This window comes from Zosterops lateralis, assembly GCF_965231275.1.
Source record: "Zosterops lateralis genome assembly, chromosome: Z".
Classification (NCBI taxonomy): Eukaryota; Metazoa; Chordata; class Aves; order Passeriformes; family Zosteropidae; genus Zosterops; species Zosterops lateralis.
This window is the reverse complement of record NC_139800.1, coordinates 34703871-34724525: the sequence shown is the minus strand read 5'-3', so window position 1 is coordinate 34724525 and position 20655 is coordinate 34703871. Positions and strand designations below refer to the sequence as shown.

General features: G+C 41.3%; 2 protein-coding genes across 2 annotated transcripts in view; both read left to right on the top strand.

Moving 5' to 3' along the window:
* Nucleotides 1-307: 307 nt before the first annotated feature.
* FXN (frataxin) lies at nt 308-14486 on the top strand (the record flags this gene model as incomplete). Its single annotated transcript, XM_083883856.1, has 5 exons — nt 308-436; nt 1977-2059; nt 3405-3525; nt 6892-6989; nt 9749-14486. 5 exons carry the CDS (start codon nt 308-310, stop codon nt 9900-9902), a joined length of 585 nt encoding a protein of 194 aa, XP_083739982.1. The 3' UTR covers nt 9903-14486.
* Nucleotides 14487-15660: 1174 nt separating this feature from the next.
* The window catches only part of TJP2 (tight junction protein 2), a 62701-nt gene continuing 57706 nt past the window's right edge, over nt 15661-20655 (top strand). The window contains exon 1 of the mRNA XM_083883855.1: nt 15661-15747. The gene's annotated coding sequence lies outside the window, so the exon portion shown is untranslated. The remainder of the gene's footprint in view (nt 15748-20655) is intronic.

The window sequence follows — 20655 nt, the reverse complement described above, 5'->3', positions numbered from 1 at the left end:
CGGGAGGAGGACACCGGGACAAGGCCGGCGGGGAAACGGCCGCAGCCTCCAAACCTGGCCGGGCGGACAGGCCGTGCTCGGCTCTGACACGTCTGTGCTGTCCGGCAGCAAAGCACTTGGATTTAATTTATGCCGGCGCCGCTGACGCCGGAGCGGGCAGGGCTGGGAAGAAGGGCAGGGCTGGGAAGAAGGGCACACCCGCCCCGCCCCGCGCGCCCCCAGCGCTCTCCCGGCGCCGCCGCGGGGGGGGTGCGCGCGCCGGCCGGTCCCGGCCCCGCCCCGCCGCTTCCGGCGCGGCCCGGGCGCCATGTGGCGGGCGGGGGCGGCGGGCGCTCTGCGCTCCGCGGGACGGGCGGCGGCGGCGCGGGCGCGGCGATGCGGCGGCACCGGGGGCGCCCCGAGGGCGGGCGCGGGCGGCGCCGGCAGCGGCCGCACGGTGAGCGAGGGGCGGACGGCGGGGGCGAGGCGCGGCCTGCGCGGCGGCGGGCGGGGCGGCTCTGGCCGAACGCCGGCCGGGGCGGGCTGGAAGGCAGGGAGGGAGGGGCGGCGAGCGGCGATTTGCGAGCCAGGCGCCGGCTCTGAGCAGGGCGAGGTCAGCCCGGGCAACCAGCGCCGCCGCCGGGCCTCCTCGCGCGCCTCCTCCCTCTTTCCCTCTCTCCCTCCCGCTGCCTCACACCTTCCCCTTCCCCCCGTGCCCGGGGAGCTGCCGCGCACGGAGCCGGTGCGCTCCTCTGCTGCCCCTCTCCAGGCGGAGCAGGCGGTGCTGGCTGTCCTCAGCCGGGGGTGGGACGTGGAGGCGTCTGCCGGCTGCGTGCTGGGACCGCTGTTGGCAGCCTCCGGTCACAGACCGGGTATGGATAAAGACTGATGGAATTAGAGCCTCTCGGCCTGGAGGGAGCCGGAACGTGCTTGTGGTCTTGTAGCTTTTGAGTCCAAGCGTGTATAAAATGCTGTAGGAAAAGGGGTGCATGTAGTCAAACATGTCAACGTGTAGTCAAACTTGTAGGCACCGTGGTGTATTTTGTTCGCCTGTAGCGTTTTGTCGCCGTTCTGTCCTTTGGTTTTGGACTAACAGGCAGCTCGTCGGTAGTGCCTGCGGATAGATACCACAGCACGTGAAGAGAGATCGGCTTGTGTTTTGTTCTTCCGTGCTTGAAGAGAGGCTGACATAGCTTGTTTGCAGACCTGCTTTTCGACTCAGTCTGAAGTTTTCAGAACCTTGCACGAGTACACAGAAAGTAATCATGAATGCTGTTGTACCATTAGACCGCCTGGTCAGCACCAGTTAAAAAGAAAATGGAAATCCTGCCACCTTCCTTTCTTGGTGGATAGCATAAGTACTCCTGCTACTGTGTCTAACCTGGGGATTAGCTTTATTTTCACGCTTATATCGGTCTCCTCAGCGGGGTTGCCCATTTGGTTCCCTTGTCTAATACTACTGGTATGGCAATTCAGCTTTTCCATAATTTGGAAATCTGGAATCTGAAGTGGTTTTGGCTCTTTTGTACATAAAGGAGGATTTAAGGTTTCTGTTTATTTCAGCTTAGGATGTCATGACTTCAGGAGAGGGACACATGTTTTAAGTAATGTAGCATTTGAGTAGTGGATATTTATGAAAATCTGAGCCTAAGCCGTTTAATTGTCTGAAGTTGCTCAGTAATTCTGCAGAAGAGCAGTAGAAAAGTTAGAATAATTCTCTTTTCTGAGTTCATTCTTCTGTGAATGAGAGGGTGTGGGTTTTTTTTTTTTCCATTCATTTGTATGATGAAGACAAGGATATTCTAGGTTACTTCAATCATCCAAAGACTAAAGCTGCATAATTTCTTCTATATTAGCCCTGTGATATAGATTATGAACATTTTACATGAGGATGGAAAGAACTTCAATGAGCGGTTTAATTTATATGCTAAATACATAGTTTATAATTCTTTACATTTTAACTTTAGTTCCATTTTGCTTCTGCTTACTTTAAACAGCAATTACAGTGTTCTTCAGATGTGAAGAGCAGGACTGTTTGGTTCATGAATTTGAGAAATGCAGGAACTCTGAGTGACACAAGGTAAAAATGCAATTTGAGATATTCATATGGAAATATTGCTTATGTATTTTAGAATAACTTATATACATACTGAGACTACCAAACTAATGTAATGTTGATGTGATGTAAAGGACAACTACAGTTTCAGCTAAAAACATTTTTTGTGGATTTGGAAAGTTACTTAGCAAATAACTTGTGTACCTAACCGTAGGTGTCTAGCACCATTTCACCTATGCCAGAGGATGTGAAATTTCTGCTTCTTCTGAGAGGAGGTGACACAGTATCTGTTAGAGACTTCTCCCATTCCAGTGCAGCAGTTGGAGACGCAGTAAAGGATTGTGCAGATGTCTGAAATGGCTCTTGCCCTTAAGTGCCTAAAGTGGGCCCTGAACCAGTACATGGATCCTGCTCGATCCAAAGACTTTCTGGTCTCCATGCCCCAAGGCATTTTGTGGTATCCGTGGCATAAGTGACATAGAGCATATTTCAGTAACTGGATAAGAAACTTTTTTAAAAGATGTGTTTTCTCTTACCAACCGATACATATTACATATTCAGCCCATAGGAACTGTTTCATTTCCATAGGCATTAGCAATAATTGAGATTATTTTACTGAAGTGTTTGTTGGTAGGGAGATGCATTTACACACTGAGTTAAAAGCTGACACTCATGGAGAAGGAACAACTTCTGGGATTTAATTACATTTAGTTAATTAAACTGTTCTACAGTTTGTTCCACTAAAGAGGAAAAGAGGAGCGGTCTCACAGGTGCTTTAAGCCTTATGTAATAACCACAAGGGTGCTTTGAAACTCTCTGGAGAAGGCTATAATTCATAAGTTTTAGTTCATAAGCACAGTTTCAATAACAACTAATTACCAGTTGCATGGCTAATTCTAATTAAGAAGACAAATGGTATACATAAACATGACTTGTGATACTGACATTTCTAAACTGTGTATGGCTACAGGAAGCTTTGTAGAGTCAAATGACATGTATTTCTAAATGGGAGATGCTTTTGTCTCTGTCGAGTTCAAAACTAAGCAATTCTTACACTAAGTCCTTTCATGAATATGCCTTACTTTGAAATCTGATGCTGTTTACTAAATGGGGGTTAGTATAGCTAAGGAAGTAAGTACTTTTTCCTCAGTTAAGAGATCTCTAATACTAATTAATTTCAAAATTTCACCTCTGTTTATAAAGTGGATTGTCACCTGTATGATCTTAAAAAGTATGACTACTTGTTTTATAAAATCATTTCATGGTTACTGTTTCATCCAAAGTCATGGTCTCGGTATGTTTTTATTGTAGGTAAAATGCTGTCTTCCATACTTTTCCTCCTAATTATGGACTTCTGTGTCATTTGTAGCTCTTTAGATGAGACCACCTATGAGAAACTGGCTGAAGAAACACTGGACTCCTTAGCAGATTTCTTTGAGGATCTGACAGATAAACCTTTCACCCCAGAAGATTATGATGTCTCTTTAGGGGTATGTTTTAAACATTATATTACCGCTGTAATTATTGTAGAGTTTTGGGGTTTTTTCCTATTATTTGAAGGAGGATTTTAAATTAGTCACCTTAGTGCTGAAATTACAATGAGTTTTTACACCTTTATTGTATACTGACTGGGACAACAAATCTGGTGAAAAGTAACACACACTGTTGTGTAATTTAGGGGTTTAAAAAGTTTCATGTTTAGAGAAAGACATAATATAGAATAATAACTGAGCACAAGAGGAGATGGAAACTGTTCTCTAATTTCACATTGGTCTACAAATTTTCATAAACAGGCATAGATATCTGGCTTAGCAATCGGTTCCCTTCTGGTGAATACTAGAACTGTAGGCCTACATGGCATAGTACATCACATGTAGCTGTTAGAGCAGTTTCTTTGATTGGCCTGAATACAGAGAAGCAGCATTTTTCTTGACCAGGTAGTGTATGTTTGTCCTGGCTTTAGTGATGACAGCCTGTGGTGGAGAGAAGCAACAGGAGGGTGCAGTGTTTGAATAGGATGTTGCAGAAGTTAAGATCAGAGCATACATGTGGAGAAGGCTGCTGTCACAAGAGACATTGCATGGCTGGAGCCTTCAGTAGTCAGCCACTCAAATTCTTTTACAGGAGGACAGACTCAGATTAAAAATGTCTGTTTTATTTGTATGGGAATTTATTAGTTTTGATACTCAGTTCCTGAAGTGATCTGTGTGTTACAGCCCTCAACATGACTTGGAGAAGAGCACTGTTTCTCCCTACACTACTGTCTGCTACATAGGTCTTTCAATACTGCAGTTTTTTGAAGTCACTCAACTATTGCTCCCTCTTCATGTCTTACCACAATGAGAGCTTTCTGCTGGCACTGTCAGTGTAAGGTTTTGTTCTCCAGGATGTTGAATTGAATGGTTTGGGTTTCACTGTGCAAAATACAAAACCAAAACAGAAGTCTATACTTTTGGACTTCCTTATGTGTAGCTTTGTCATCATAATTTTCATTCTGTATTTCTGATAGCTGGGATATAAAATAATTGCCAGTTGCTTTCTGTTTAGCAAATACTACTTGTTGCTTTAATTATGTAGATAATGTTACAGCTAATTGCTTTTCTGGTAAAAAGCATTGTTTAACCATTACTCTTCAGTGTGTTTCAGGATAGCAGCACCTATTAGTCTGGTGTAACTATCCTAGGACAAAAATTAGAAATGGTTGAAATTTACCTCTTTAATTTTCTTAGACACTTCATTATATTAAGCTGATGAGTAATGTAATATTTTTTTCTTTATCTACTATATGATGGATTATGTTTGACATTGACTTGTGAAGCTCAAGAGGTGATAATACTTTTACGTCTTAATTTTTACCAGTGGTGTTTTACTGTATAGACTGGATGATGACAATTAATAATATGCTGTCATTTCTGTTGAAAGCAAGAGGTTAAATAGCCCAAGTTTTAATTCTAAACAAACAGCGTCAGTGCTGCAGGAAGCCACAAGGTGGCGAATGTGATAAAGGTCTGCTCTTATAAAAGTGATTGTTTTGAGCAATTTATATCATAGTGTTCGGGGAAAAAAGCACCTGTTTGGATTTTTTTTTTTTTTTTTTTGGCCAGGAACTAGCAAACATTCATCCAGCAATACAGAACACGTACAGCAGTATTTTGTAAAATATGGTAAAAGTATCTTGCAATTTAAGTTCTTAAAAAAAATTGTCATCTTTTCTAGTATTTCAGAAGTACTGTAAAATGTATGAAGAATTGTTTTCAACACACCAGTAGAGGTTTACTAATATTTACTTTGCAAGTATAGAGCAACAGTACTCTCTTAACAGCTGACCCACAGTATAAATAATAGTATAATTTTTTGTTAACTCTTTGAAAACCTATTTACTGATAGTGTTTTTGTAGAAACATGTAATGTAACATTGTGCTAAATACTTAATATGGCATAACAAACCACATAGAAGAATGCTGAAACCTGTATATTATTATGCAGGCCTGATCCTCCATCCTCTTCTTATTCTGCTGTATCTCTACAATTCTAAGACCACCGAGATATGGAAAACTTGAAATTCTGACAATCAGAGAAGTAGCTTGTTCTTGTCTTTCTGTGCACCATACTGATGTCCAGTAGAAATAACTGGCAGGACAAACGTGAAGGAACTTTTAAGCAGGAGACCTTTTTATTGTTTTGATCAGAAATATAAGTGCCTTAACAAGCACAGAAACAGCATGGAAACTAAGGTAAAAAATCAGATCCTGAGAGTATTATTTTATGCCTGGTGATAATTTAGATATGTCAGAAACCAGTAACCCTGAGTTACTTTGTAGGGGAAGGACGCTTCGAGTTGCTGCTTGTGCTACAGAGTGTGTTGGCAGGCAGCAGATACTCATACCTGAAAGTATTTTTCCTCCTAGTGAGTGTTTATATGTAGCAAATACTCCAAGCAATGATAGGTAGCTCTTAGTAGTATCTTCTGCCTAAAGTATGAAAAGTGATACCCTTAAAGGAGCTTTATTGTGCTATAGGGCTTGAAGTATTTGAGATACTGTGAACTAAATAAATTATTATCTGAATCATCACATTGCATTCTGTAGAAATGTTTCCCTTTTTAATTAGTATCTTTCAGATCACCTTTAGATCAAGTCCAGTCCAAATACTGTTGTTTTTTTCACTCTTAAAAGTCAGAACAGAAAATATCTTTGTCATTTACAAGAATCATGTTGTCAGTAAGAAATGTGAGCAAGAAAGAGAAAAGAAATGTTCACTAGGATAATAGTCTAAAGGTGGCATGACCAAAGCAAAACCTGACTCATGGAAAACCAGATTCATGGGATTTAGAACTGGAACATTTTTTCAGGTATGAATCACAATTATCAAGAAAAAAAAAAGTGTTTATTCCCTGTTAAACTGTTACTGAAGAAAAGGAAAAATATGTGGCTCAGAAATCTAGCAATGACACATAAAGCTTCTTGACTTTGAACCACACCAGTTCTGCATTGTTCATTAATATAAAAAAAGTTGCTACTGGATGATGTTTTAATCATTGCTAAACGAATTGCAATACTCCGGTCCTTTCAAGATGCCAAGTTCAAGCTCAAGAGTATTATTTAGGTAGTACCATTGTGAATGATACAAACACACTAAAATCAAACTCTGACCAGAAGGTTTAAAGTCTATATCAAACTCAAAGATGTGCTAGGTATTAACTTAGGGTTTTAGTATCTAATGATTATTCTCTCCTGCTATTATTGTTTGGGAGATGGTTGAGAATCTGATCCAAGTTTCTGTCACTGCAGATGAAGTAATTGTTGTCAAAGTAGCAGGATACAAGTTTTTATTTCTGACTTTCTTTGTCTTTTAAGAGTGGAGTACTAACAGTTAAATTGGGTGGAGACATGGGAACATATGTAATCAATAAGCAAACACCAAACCGGCAGATTTGGCTGTCCTCACCCACTAGGTAAGTTATGTGTAAGTTAGTTACATAATATCTGCAGACTGGGTGGAAATGTACTTCCTCTTATTTATAGCATGGCATGATGGTCAGTTGTAATATCCTTTTCATAAGTAAGCCTTCTGTTCTGTATGTTCTCAAAACAGGATATAATCTAAATGTTCACTAATGGTTTGATATAGGGGTTCAGGGGATACTGCAGTATTACTGGCATACCTAAATTAATACAAGAAATGTGTAACAAAGTATTTTCACACATTGTTTCAGCCCAAAACCACTGTCTACAGGTATATTACCTACATACAGGAAATATAAACAGCAATGATTAAAAAGAAACAAACAAAGCTTCTGTTGGAAAAAGAGCGATGCTGATGTCATCATCTAAATCTGTCTTTGTGTTTTACACAGGGTGGCTCCTTCCCTTTCAAGCTTGTGGGATTTCCTGCTTTATATGTTTATGTATGCATGCCCACACTGGTTGTTTTTGTCAAGCATCTGCACTTCATGGGAGCCTTAGCTAGCTGCTTCCTCTGCCTTTTCTAATGCTCTGTTTTAATCCATTCCAGGTTTTTGATTAGTTTTAGCAGGAAGGGCAGCCAGATAAGTGGAAAAATGCTGTAGCTGTCCCCCCCGCCAAAAAAGCTGTATTCTATGCCACTACCCCTGGAAAAGAACCCAGGGAGATGATAAGTGTTACTGGTGAAGGAACCAGCTTATAAGATTTTTGCATCACTGACATGCATGGGCTTCATCGCTTTATGAAAACAAAAATTCAGATGATTCCTTCTGTTTAGCTCTGGTTGAGCTATGACATACATGCTCTGGAATATGGATGTTGAGGGGAAAAAAAGAAAAGTAGAGTTTTTGCTTTTTGTACTCCCTTAACTGGCATTATGATAAACAGTGGTATTTCCTGGAACATGATGCTTTGTGTTCTCTTATTTCCTAACTTCTGAAAGGCAACTCCAGCAAATGCTGTGTGATCTGAACTGTCATCTTCTTTACTGCAATGTGCTGGGAAGTGAAGGAAGCAGATGTTGCTGCCAGTAATCACTTGAATTGAATGTTTTGGGGCATTTTTACAGTAAATGTTGTCCTTTAGTTTTTAAGAATATATCCCAGTGGAGACAAATTTGTCAAGATGTGAGACATTTTTCTTGGAATTTATTTTGGCTGTCTGTTTGCTGTTGAGTATCAGTACACCACAGTGAAAGCTTTACTTAGTTAACAGTTAAACAAGAGGGGCACAAGGGGATGTGTCCATCCTGCCAGCAGTGTGATTGCAGTAACTTAATGTAGCTCCTGACTGAAAAGACTTTTCAACCTCACAGAATATTACCAATACTTTAATGTGATAACTTAATTCTTTTCTCTTATGGTTGAAACATATATGCGGACTTTCCATGAGAAATATATTTAATCTATCTCTAACTTTGTAGGCATTTTATAGAATTCACCAGATATTTGCTTAAACTATTAATCTAAAAGTCACATTTGTGCAGTATTTCGGAGATACATAGAACTATGAAAGTGTTTCATATGCTGACCTTATCACTGATACTTACTGCATAACATTTAAAAGCAGTTCAGATAACATACATATTTCTCTGTCTTTGATTAAATGGTATGTCTTAGCCTGCTTTTCATGAATGACATCATTCTCTAGGTGCAGGAGAGTATAAATACATGCTTGTGCTGCAAAAGGTGAGGTGAGAAATACTTAGTAAAATAACTGCAGCTCATAACACCGATTCAAACAGTTGACATTTCTGATACAGACAGTGAGATTTCAGAGAAAGTGACTTGGATTTGTGCTCGCATTTGTAACTTCTCATACATTGATTAATGATTGGAAAGTTCTTCATTTGACTGTTGTGAATAACTCAGGATAGTCAAGGTTCAGATCAGTGTTTATGCTTGTAGATAGAGAACCTGCAGATAATTCTTAGGTATGTATAGAATAGTCTGTTTTCTAGCAGACTTGGCGCGTTGATTGAGATCGAAGGCATATATCTTACAAGATAAGGGGTTTATCTGTTTATCCCAGATAACCATTTCATTCCTTTCTATTTTCTTTGCTTAGCTGATATTAACAGCAGTGAGTACCTTTCAGTCATTCTCCCATTTGACATGTGGAAAACTGGTGGATAGTAAGGTCTGGAGTAGAACCTAGGTGTTCAAGTTTCTTTCTTGATACTTAATGAAGACCCGGAAAAACCAAGCCAGTAACAATAAAATAGTGCAGAGGAAAAATAGCATTTTAGTTACGAATCTCCCATGTGCAAATATATTTGCTTTCAGGGGCTAAATTATTTTGTTGCATCAAAAATGAAATTATTTGTCCTTTGCCGTGCTTAGAATATTTGCAAGAACTAATCAGTGGCATTAATTCAGCATTATACAAGTATCTGTTGTGATATTTGTATGCAAGAATATTATATCTGAGGGAAGAATGGGATAAAGGAAGAAACTGTGGGGAAATCAGTGTCAAAAGCAGGAAGGGAAAGTGCTTGTCTCCTCTAGAAATGACTGATGTATCTTGTCACCTTTCAGATATATCTGTTTGATGGCTCAGTAGTTCCTGACATATCAGGCCTTTTCTGCTCCACTTCCTCAGACTGCCCACCAGCCGTTCCCCATGCTATCTGTTATTTTTCTTGGGCACTCTGTGGCATACATTATGCATACAGGCTTCCAGCAGGTCTCCTGAAATAATCTCTACTTACACAGTGTGTGATGTTTTGTTGTTTTTGTTTTTTTTCTAGTGGGCCCAAGCGCTATGATTGGACTGGACGGAATTGGGTATATTCTCATGACAGAGTATCTCTTCATGAACTACTATCAAAAGAGTTTTCAACAGCTTTTAAAACTAAATTGGATTTGTCCTCCTTAATATATTCTGGGAAAGAAGATACTTGATCGTATTCTACCTCATAGAAGTTTAAAGACTTTAACTTCAAGCCAGGCTCTTTCTTGTGCTGAAGTACTTGAGCTTAATTCTGTTGTTTTCTTGGCATCAATATATTGTGCAAAATGAAAATAATATATTTTTCCTTTAGTGTTCAGTCTTTGGATTTCTGTGTGCTGTTTGAATCTGTGCCCATGTAGTACACATGGTTGAGATCACCCATCCTGTCACTTAATTTCTTGCTTTCTTTCTGCAGAAGTCATGAATTTTTAGTGTCTATAGACTTACTTGCTTGGAAGGACTGACCATTTGGTGACTTCTGACCAGCACACAAACACTGAACTTTTTTTTGGTGAAACATTCATCCAGATTGAGAAATGCCTGTGAGTTACATTGACATAAATTGTGGTACTGTAAATGTACCTCAAAATTTCTGGCTATTGTAGCACTCATAGTGACGTTTAACATGTCAAAATGTATGTCGTGACGGGTTTTTTCATAGTATTGCAGAACTTGCTATTCTCCAAATTCTAAATTGTAGTTTGTTTCACCTCAGGATTTTTTTTTTTTTTTTAGCTAAACTTTAAATTACTTAGACATTTTTGTGGCTCTGAGCATGATACAGAACTGGAAAGGCTAGTGTGTGAAGTTTAAGCTATACAGCAGTATCTCTGCAAACATTTCATTCTGTTACTGCACATTTCTCTTTCTCTACCCTTGTTCTTCAAAGAGTTAAACAACTTACTTTGGGTTTTTTTGTTTTGTTTTTTTTTTTTTTTTTTTTGAGCTGAGCAAAAGTAAGTTCATGGTAGTGAAAATTTGCACTGATTTTATTCTATGGCATTTAAGTGGTTTTAGATTATCTTGTTTATCATCATGATACAGCAAGCCTTCCCCTGGCACCATGCTGATGCAGAAATTTCTTAGAATCAAGTATAATTCTTAGGCTGATGAAGCTATCTTTGTCAGGCTATTAAATATGTGAAGGAAACAAACTATATACTCCAGATCTTAAAACAAAAATATTTAAAAGAAATCATGAATGACAACAATTCAGCAGTTGCGTTCTTAATTTTACATGGTTGTAAAGTCACAACTCGCAGGTTTTAACTGCCTATAAAATGGACCAAATTCTTAACTAATGCATGAGGGAAAAATTACACCACACTCTTGGAGATTGTATGAAAGATGTTCAGTGCACAATATTTTTGTTCTTGGTTTCTCTGATGCTGTAGTTAGTTTGGCATGATTCTTTAGCTACCTTGACAGGTAAGGATGGATTTTTGTCATTGAAAAACAATAACTGTGAAGTGTTCTTGCCCAGTATTTGCATTTAGAGTATAAGCATTGTTACCTGCTATTTCCCACTACTAAACAGAGAAACATTTCTATGGAAGTAACTCTTGGTTAATGGTGCATGCTGTGTGCATGTTTTAGAATCAATATAAATTTCTGCTCTACAGAATGAGATAAATACAACGACTCCCAGACCTTGTGAATATAAGAGTAAAGCATGGGTTTTTTTCATAAAGTACAGGGAGGTAAAAATAGAATGTTTTTGCTGTTCTGAATTTAGAACACTGAGAATAATTTATAGCATATGGAAATATGTATTTTTAAGTAGTTACTTTTACAATATTTAGCTCAATCTCCTAAAATTTCAGATAGTCATTTAAACACATTTGTGTACAAGTTAATGACTTGATACTTGAATTGAGGATACCAGGTTATTCCTTTGCCTGACCACGTAATTATTTTTTTCAATTGACTTGCAAAAATTATTTTCTTAAGTATTTGCATGCAGTATGATCAATAGTTGGATCTGATTGCATCTGATTGATATTTGGAAGTTCATTTTCCATTCCCTTACATCTGGTGGAAATGTTCAAACCAAAATAAAATTGCATGTAGAAATCTTAATTCATTATGTAAAGGTATGATGATAAGGGTGAAGGCCACGGACATATGTGTATTTTTGAATTCTTTCTGTTTCTTAAAAAACGTACTGGAATGAGTCTGTCCAAGTGTGGCCAGTCGAGGTGGATTTTATAAGAGCATTTCAGCATTCACAGTTTACATGCCTTGCCCTTCATCTGTAATGCTACTGCTATTTATGCAAACAATTTCCTGAGTTTAGGTATCTGAGTAACAAATGTATTTAATCTTAACTGGTGAAGATAAATACTGTCAGCAAGTTAGAATGAGTTTTATCTCAATGTACAAAATTAATCATAGGACATGACTCATTTTTTGTTTTACTACTTGCAGCAAATTATAAGTAGGGGCAAGGACTCCCCGTGAGCCGTCACACTCATACAATGGAGGCACAGAATGAGCTGTGATCCTCATGTCAGACTGCTTATTGCCCCAAGACAAGTAACGCTTCCGTACTGTTTTTTACTTCCGTAACTTACGGAATAAAAAGATCATTGTATAGTTCCCCACCTGACATCATGTCACTAGTTTCTTGTTTCACCTCTCTCAAAAGAAATAGCTAAAGGACAGTCATTAAATATTGACTGTGCACAGACAGTATCAATAAGAACCACTGTGTTACAATGCAGTTGCTCCATTGTCAGTGAAGGAGAATGTGCAGAATATTTTGGAAGCATGAGTGTTGCCATTCGTAGTTTTACTGGCTGTGCAAGCTCAGCACATAAACTGGGGTGTGTTGGGCTGTTTTTAGATACACCAGAATTTACACCAACTGCTAATCTGACCCTTGGGTTTTTACAGTTTATGCTTACACTCTGAGAGACCTAGTATGTCCAGCCTTGCTAAAATTCATCGTTTCCTATGTGCCCAGTTCTTTGGAAGTCTCCGTTCATTCATATAGTCAAGTCTCCAGCAATTGCACACAGTCTTCATTGACCATAAAATACCACCTTTGTTTGCCAGGAGTTATGTGCCTGAGTTCTTGTCTGGTGTTTGTTCATTTTCTTTTTCACTTGTGGGTAATTTGTAAGAAAACATTACTACTTCTTTCCAAGATTGTTCCATGTGATAAAGTCATTACATCTTACTTCCTTAAAATTCCCTTAATACTTCCTTAAAATTCCCTTAATACTTCCTTTAAAAGTGTCTTTTGGTAGCATCAATAAATGCGATAAAGGCCTGTCCTGAAGAGGAGGTAGCAGAATAAGAGAAAGGGGGTTTACTACAGGAACGTTTGTGTTTGATTAGTTTCTGGTTGAACTCCGTGATTGTGCTACCCAGCTCTGTAGTATTTGGGAGTCCTGGGAAGGAAGACGGTGGCTTGCCAGAAGACCTGGGAGAACGTTCAAAAGGAAACATGGGAGGGGCAGAAGCAAATGCTATCACGAAGAAATTAGCTTTGCCCAGCCGCTGGTGTTGGCAGGGCAAGGAGAGAGATGGGGCAAAGTGCTTCATATTGTGGCCCTTTAGGGAATAGTGTTTTAAATTTACACCGCACCACTATTTATAATTGTAACTAATCAAAGATGTTCCAGTCCATTTTGCTATTGAGATTTTTTTAATTCCTGCATAAAGATAAGAAAAAGTTGTGCAGAGTTACATTCATATCTCTCCCAAATTGCCTTTTATGTGAATTGTACTGCTGGCAGTTGTAGAACAAAGACAATATTCATGCCTTTTACTGAGGGAGGTGACCAGTGGAGACTGCTTTGCTGGGGATAGGATAAACAAAGACACGAACAATTAAAGTATTCTAAACCGTTCCTAATTACGGACTTTTTTTTTTTTTTTTAATTCAGGTTAAGGAAAGACAGACAAGTTCAGATAAGAAAACAATAGGTATTTAAGCCATATAATATTGCTACCCTCTTCAGTTTGCTGAATCGATTTAAAAATGGTATTGTAATTACGCAAAGTGATCCGTAACACAGTGAATAATTTTGCAAGCATTGTTACTTTCCAGGTGTAGGCTCTTCTGCTAGCCATCATTGTTCTCTACTGTTGTACTGAAAAAAAAACCAAAAAACAGCCAGTTGTATATTTAATGCAAGCATCCTTAGGCAACTGTTACAAAAGATTTAGAGAATTAAGAGATGAAGTTTTAAAACATTCATTAAGGAAACAGGCACGCACCACTGTGTAAACCAAGTGATCTGACACATACCTGGAAGTAAAACTAAATTTCCATTTCTTGTGCCTTGATTCTGCCTGAAAGCAAAATTGTGTGTGTGTGTGTGTGTGTGTGTGTGTGTCCTGATCATAAAATTAGTCTGTCACTGACTGAAAACATAAAATTTATGAGTTAGTCCTGAATTAGTCGGGGTTTTTTTCTCTTCTGATTTTTTGCCGTTGGGGCTTTTAGACTGAAATAGGTACTTGAAGCCCTGTGTATTCACATGCATGTTAATTATTAACAGTAGCTACAAGCAGAGCTTTTCCATACAATATCTAAATGCAGTTTCATGTTTGCCGTAATAAAATAGGTTCTTTCACGGCCTCCTTCCAAAGTCCAGCCTCTTCATGGAGAATACTGTTTGCCTTCCTTATCTTACTTTCTGTATGAGACATAGTGCATGAGCTGTACCTATTGAGGAAGAAGTTTATCAGAATGAGAAATGCTCATTGTGGGAATCTACTATATTTCTCACCTGCAAACAGCAACAAACCAGAAAACTTTTAAGTAGTTTGTTCTGCATGCCCGGTACGGGTGGGAGCCTGCTGTTGTAGAGGGGCTTGCAAGGGGTTTAACTGTACACCAGATAAGGAATTCCTGGTGACATTCAGTGCTTTACAATGCAAAAGAAATATGACTCCAAAGAATCCTGTCGGGACTGTTTTGCCTTGCCTTTCTCATCCCCGGGTGCAGGACAGCAGTGATGCCGAAATCTGATACCTGTGGAATGCCAGCCTGGAGTGTAGTTCCCTCCTGGTATGTTACCCTTTCGGGAACAGTATTGGTGGACTTGCAGAGTGACGCGGCGTGTTCCGGCCTGGAAATGGAGCTACCCTGCCTTCTGCTAATCTTGTGTATTTCAGCTGAGAGTGATGGTGTGAACAGAGCCCTCCCGAGCTGTCAGTAAAGCGGCCGCAGCTATTCTGTGATAAAGGACGAGGAGAAGCAGATTGAGATGCGTACGTGGAGCACGGCGCTGTGGTGTTAGACTGTCTCAGTGGTCTTCCCGTTAGAAAGGTTCAGATGGGCAACGATCCCAAGTTCCAAACAAAACACTGATGTAAACGGAAAACACACCCAAGCGCCGGGGCTGGGTGGCGGTCACCCTGCCAGCGGCGGCGGGGCTCCGCCGTGCCCACTCGCAGCTCCGCTCTGGGCGGGAGGGGCCTCGGGCAGAGCCCGGGGACCGCACTGGGGGACAGACCCGCGGTCCCCTGCCGGGACACGGGACGGGCAGAGAAGAGCCGGGGGGCGGGGCGGCCCTGCCGCGGTGACTCAGCGGCGCGGAGCACCGGGCTGCGACCGGTATTTCCTGTTCCCCCGCCGCCGCCGCGGGTGTTGGTGTGTGCGGGCGTGGCCCGGGGGAGCGGGGCGAAGGCACCCCTGGACTGGAGGGGAGGCAGCCGCAGGTGGGGACACGCCTAGAGAGGGGCCCCGCCGCCCGCCTGGTCCGGCCGCCACCGCCCCTCCCCTGTCGTTCCCTGCCCTCCCCATCCTTCCCCTCTCCTCCCCACCTGGGGGCGAGGCCGGCACCTGCTGCGGGAGCCCGCCCCTGCCCGCATCCCGCAGGAAATCGCCCGACGCGGCAGGAGCGGCCGCGCGGACCCAGCCTCAGCCTCGGCCCCGGACTCGAACTCGAGCCCCCGTCGCTGCCCGCTCCGGGACGGCGGGGCCGGGCAAGGCGCAGTCCCAGCGCCCGGGCGCCCCTGGGACCTCTGCTCCCGCTGCCGGACGCCCTTCGTGAGCAGGCGAGTATTTCCGCGGGATACCCTCTCCCCGAACCCGCGCTCTCCGTCGCTTCCCTCCCGCCAGGCAGGTGCGGTGCCCCCCGGCACCCCCTGTCCCCCGCGGCCGGCGCCTCTGCTCCCCGCCCCGGGGGCCGCGCTGCGGCCACGAGCCGCCGGCTTCTCCTCCTGGTTCCTTTGTGTGCTTTGGCTTTATCGCCTTCTCGCCTGCGCTCCTCGAGGGCGCTTTGCCGCCTTTGTCCGCGGAGCCGGACCCGCGGGGCCCAGGCCGGTCCGCCCCGCCGCGCACCTGGGCGGGCCAGCGCCGGGATCGGCCGCGATCGGCTTTGCTCTTAACGGGATTAAGCGGCTCTCGGTGACTTTTTCCGTGATAAGTACTTTCCGGAAGAGTGCGATACTACGTGGAAAGTGGGAGAGATGTCACTGGCGAGCCGGGGTGTTTGTTTAGCCGGGTTAGTCCCGGGGAGGTGGGGCGAGTCCCCCGGCCAGCGCCAGCCCCGCCGTCGGGGACCTGGGCCGCCTTTGTTGTACCGAGAATTCCTGAAATCTTTATGTTGGCACATCCCGAGTGGATTCCAGCCGTGCCTTGGGCTTTGGCTAACTGGGTCAGGGGAAGTTTCAAGTTAACAGGGAACTGTAAAACAAAGAACAGGCAGTTCCAGAAGACAAATGTTTTAATTGCCCTGTTGAAGTGCCTTGGCATCGGCCGTGTTTGCGGTGCTGGAGCCCAGGTACACTAGATTTTTATCCTGGAGTGCCAAGGTCGATCTACCAGTGGCACGCACTTCAGTATGCTTTAGTAGACAACTTCACCCTTAATTACCCCGTACTTGAGACCTGTTTGCGTATTTTTTTCCATCATGAGAAAGTACATGCTGTTTGAACATACTTGTGTAAGAGCCATGTAGCAAATCGGAAAACTTTCACGCTTCCAATGTTGCTTTCTAGTAGTTACTCACTTGAGAGAGAGAGAGAATCTCTGAATTATCTGCTCCCTAGCTTCAGCTTATAAAATCACGACGGTTTCCACAGCTAAGATCATTCCCAAGGGCTCTTGGCCTCACAGCTGTGCTCCAGCAGAGGCTGCAAAGGTCTGCTTTGTTTTAACCTTTGGATGTAATTATCAAGGTCGCATAATTGGCAACAAAATAGATTACCTTTTCATTTGTTCTGCAAATGTTTGTTTTAAAGCTTGAGAACAGTGATTCACCTATAGTTGAGGGAAAATAAAAGAGAAACTAGTATGTGCAAAACTGTTTCTTTCATTCGTGAAGCATTTGTCGTCTAAGGCTTTAACAATCAGCCCTTTCAAAGAGCGATACTTGACAAGATCCATGAAGTCCTGACAAGGCAATCCTGTACTGGAAGGCATAGGAGGTTTGCTTGTGTGAATTAATGCTAATCGAGAGATCATCCGGCTGCTTTAAGAAACTGAAATGTTTTGCATTTAGTAAGCAAGTGTGTGCCACCTAGACATGGTCAGTAAGATTTGTACTTGGTATAACATTATTATGAGGGCTGTCATCAGGCTTCTGAGGAAACTTCCTGCATGTATTTGACTTTTAGGTGAGTTTACTGTTATAATTGCTTCTGGACTGTTACATGCAAACATCTTAGGCCCTAAACATTGGTTTTAAATAGCGGCAGTGACTTCTTCTCCCTTTATAAAAAGGTGTCACTGTGAATACAGGAGAACCTGTATCTAATTTTGTTTTACTGTTGCCCTGTTTTGCTGTTTGCAACTGCTGAGATGCTTAGTGCCACTGCACTGGATTTTTCTGAGACTAAAGGCAAACGTTGGGAATTACGCAGCAGAGTGAAGATGACCCCAACAGTTTGCATGAACTATAACGTAAATACAGCTCTTCAGAATGAAGCATCAAAGTAATTAGGTGTATGATACTTTATTGATTGCTTAATTCCCCCTTTTCTTGGTGAAAAAGTCTCACTTTGTGATTAAAACAGTGTTTAGATAGCGGCGTAGTTCACAAAATAGGATGTGCCATACCTTTATAAAACCTTTATGTTTAAAAGCATTAGAAAGCTCTTGGACCATAGGAATCCTCAACTGGGGAATGGTCTAATATTCCAAGACTATTTCAAAGCTGCATTTAAGTTAGAGCAAATCTGGGTGATAGCGTTTGTGTGTGTTTTTTAATAGTTACCAATCTTGTCTTTCTCCAGAACTTCCTTGTAGGGTAAAAGAAATCTCGTGTTACAAGACTGTTCACTTGTAATTGTTGAAGTAACAGTATTTATGTACTCAGGGACGGCATAACTTTTGTCATACCGTAGCCTCGTTAGTTTCATCCTGTTGTAGTAGTCTTGGAATTGATCATTCTAATGACAGGGGGAAGAGAGCACTTACATGTTAGAACAGCTACAAGTCTGTGAAGTTAGAGCTTTTCAAGTCTGGTTTATTTTCAAATAGGTATGAAAGTTCTAATTGCAGGGGAAAATTTTTTTTTTTTTTAATTTGCCAATTGGTCTTTGGTATCAGCTGCAGAAAGGTTGTGGATCTTAATCCCAAATTGCAGTGGATTTCTGCGAACTTTGGAAGACTTCTCAAAAACGAGTTAATCTATTTGTAAAACAAATATTTATGCAGTAATTATATAGGGCACAATTTTGTCTTCTAATAGATGAGTCTTGCCATAGAGGAGAATGTTTGCAAATGGTGTGTTACCTACAAAGGTTGGAGCAGTGACACGGGGATGACTGGTTTTGCATGACTGTACTGGCATAAACGCACCAGTGCACGTCATCTTTCAGAGTCAAAAGTTCAGTTTCAGTCCCACGACCAAGTGCTCTAAATGCATTGAGAACATACCTCATCAAAATAGAGCTGTTCAACCGTGGGATGCTTTTCTCAATTATCTGAACCTATCCTCTTCCTCAGACATCTATGTCTGCTCCCTTGAAAACTTTACTTACTGCTTGTTCCCAGAGTCTTTGAAGCCTTCTGTTGCTCTTTAGTAATTTTTTACCAGTACTTGAGTTATCCTGGTCCCACTTCAGAAAGGTTGGTGGGTTTTTTTCCTGAGTGGGTAAATTATGATTTAGAACCTGCTGCAATTATGTGAGTATTTTTGTTAGGGGTTTAAGAAAGTTTTTTCTGTTTGTTTATTATTTGTAGGGGTTTTGATTAGTTTGGTTTCTTTGGGGTTTCTTTTGTTGTTATTTTTTGGGGGGTTAATGTCTTATTTGTTGTTTTGTGGGTTTGGTTGTGGGGGGTTTGTTGTTGTTTGTTTTGTTTTGTTTTGTTTTGTTTTGTTTTTGGGGTTTTTTTGTTTTGTTTGTTTTTTTTTTTTTTTGTTTTGTTTTTTTTTGTTTTGTTTTTTTTTTTAGCAGACAAAGCCAGCATTCAGGTCTAGAAAGCTGAGGTTATTTTTTACTTAAATATTACATAATTTAAACAGGTACTAAGTGCAGCATTGTAATTAGACAGCTTGATGCAGCAGGAAAGCTTACTCAGGTAATTTAATACCTTAAACTATTAATGTTTGGGTTGGGATTTAGTTGGCTTGTTATTGGGATTGTTTTGTTTTTCTTTTTAAGATGATTGCTATTTGAAAGTGCATGTCGTTAGGCCATATCATAGTTTTTTATTTCAAATGAAAATGCAGATTGTGTCAACTCCTTTCTGTTCAGTGTAAAATGGTCCTTGCGTTTGTGAATGTATTTAGGATGTTTATGATCCAAGCTTAGTAATAACAGAGTGAGCTGTGGGAGCTCTGGTATGATATCTGGTGCAGCATCTGCCCTGGTTCGTATTCATCAGCTGCAGGCTTTGTTTTTAGGAAACATGAGCTACCCAAGTCTTCCTGAATTTAGGTCAGCATTGTCATTGTGCATCTGAGTCCCAGAACCTCAAGATGACCATGGTTGTTAATCTAGGAAGAAAAGGAAACTCATTAGTGCTCTCTTTTCACATGAACAAGGTGAAAACGACAGACAAAAATACTGCCTGATACAATAGTAGGTAAATAAAAAGTGTGCAAGGCAAAATATAAAGCCCTATTGTTCTGGGTTTTTTCCAGTGCCTGCTCTCTTTTCATGCTTTTGTCTCTGCTTTTGTTTTGTACCAGTAATCCAGAAGTGCTTTTGAGAAATTTCTCTTTACTTCTTAAAGGCGTGCAATTACCTAGAGTGTGGGTTATATACATGTGAAGTGTCAGGTTTAGGATGTCTCCTTAGATTTGGGTGTATTTTCACTGAGTTAGGCATGACTTCAGATATACTGGGCCACTGTGGCTTTTTCCTAAGACTGGCTCAATGATACCTCTCCCAAAAGCATTTTGTTGTTACAACTCTATTGTACCAAACTCATTTTTTGACATTAGTATTGTATTGATAAACTGAACATGAGCTTAACAATGCAGCCTCATTATAACAAAGATTTCACATGTTGGTTAAAGCTATGTGTTATTTGCCTTGCCTCATTAATTTTTGGTAGGGTTTTTTAAGGCTTTAGAGAAAACCCATAAATCTCTCCTACAAGTCGCTGTTAACAGCAAGACTGTCTGTAGACCGGCTTGCACTCTCTATTCTAACATCTGCTTCATCATCTAGCTCTGCTTAATAGCCAGCAGATTTGACTACTGGTGTCTCTAGCCTCCTTAGCACAACTTTGTATAAGCTGATTCTGAGAATCTCCAGGAACATATGGACTGTTCAGGGTAGGGACGGTCTCTAAGGAGGAGCCAAAAGCAACTGCAATCCGTGAAGCCGTGAGAAAGAAATTTACAGGTCCTCCTCCTCTCTTTTCATTCCCACGTCCCACACTCCCAGTCTGATCCTTGATGCTCCTCTACCTTAAGATTTTTTTTAACAGATCAGGCTTTACATATACGCTGGTTGTGGCGCAAACAAAATACATGTGATACATGTGTGTTCTGGAAGTTAATAATC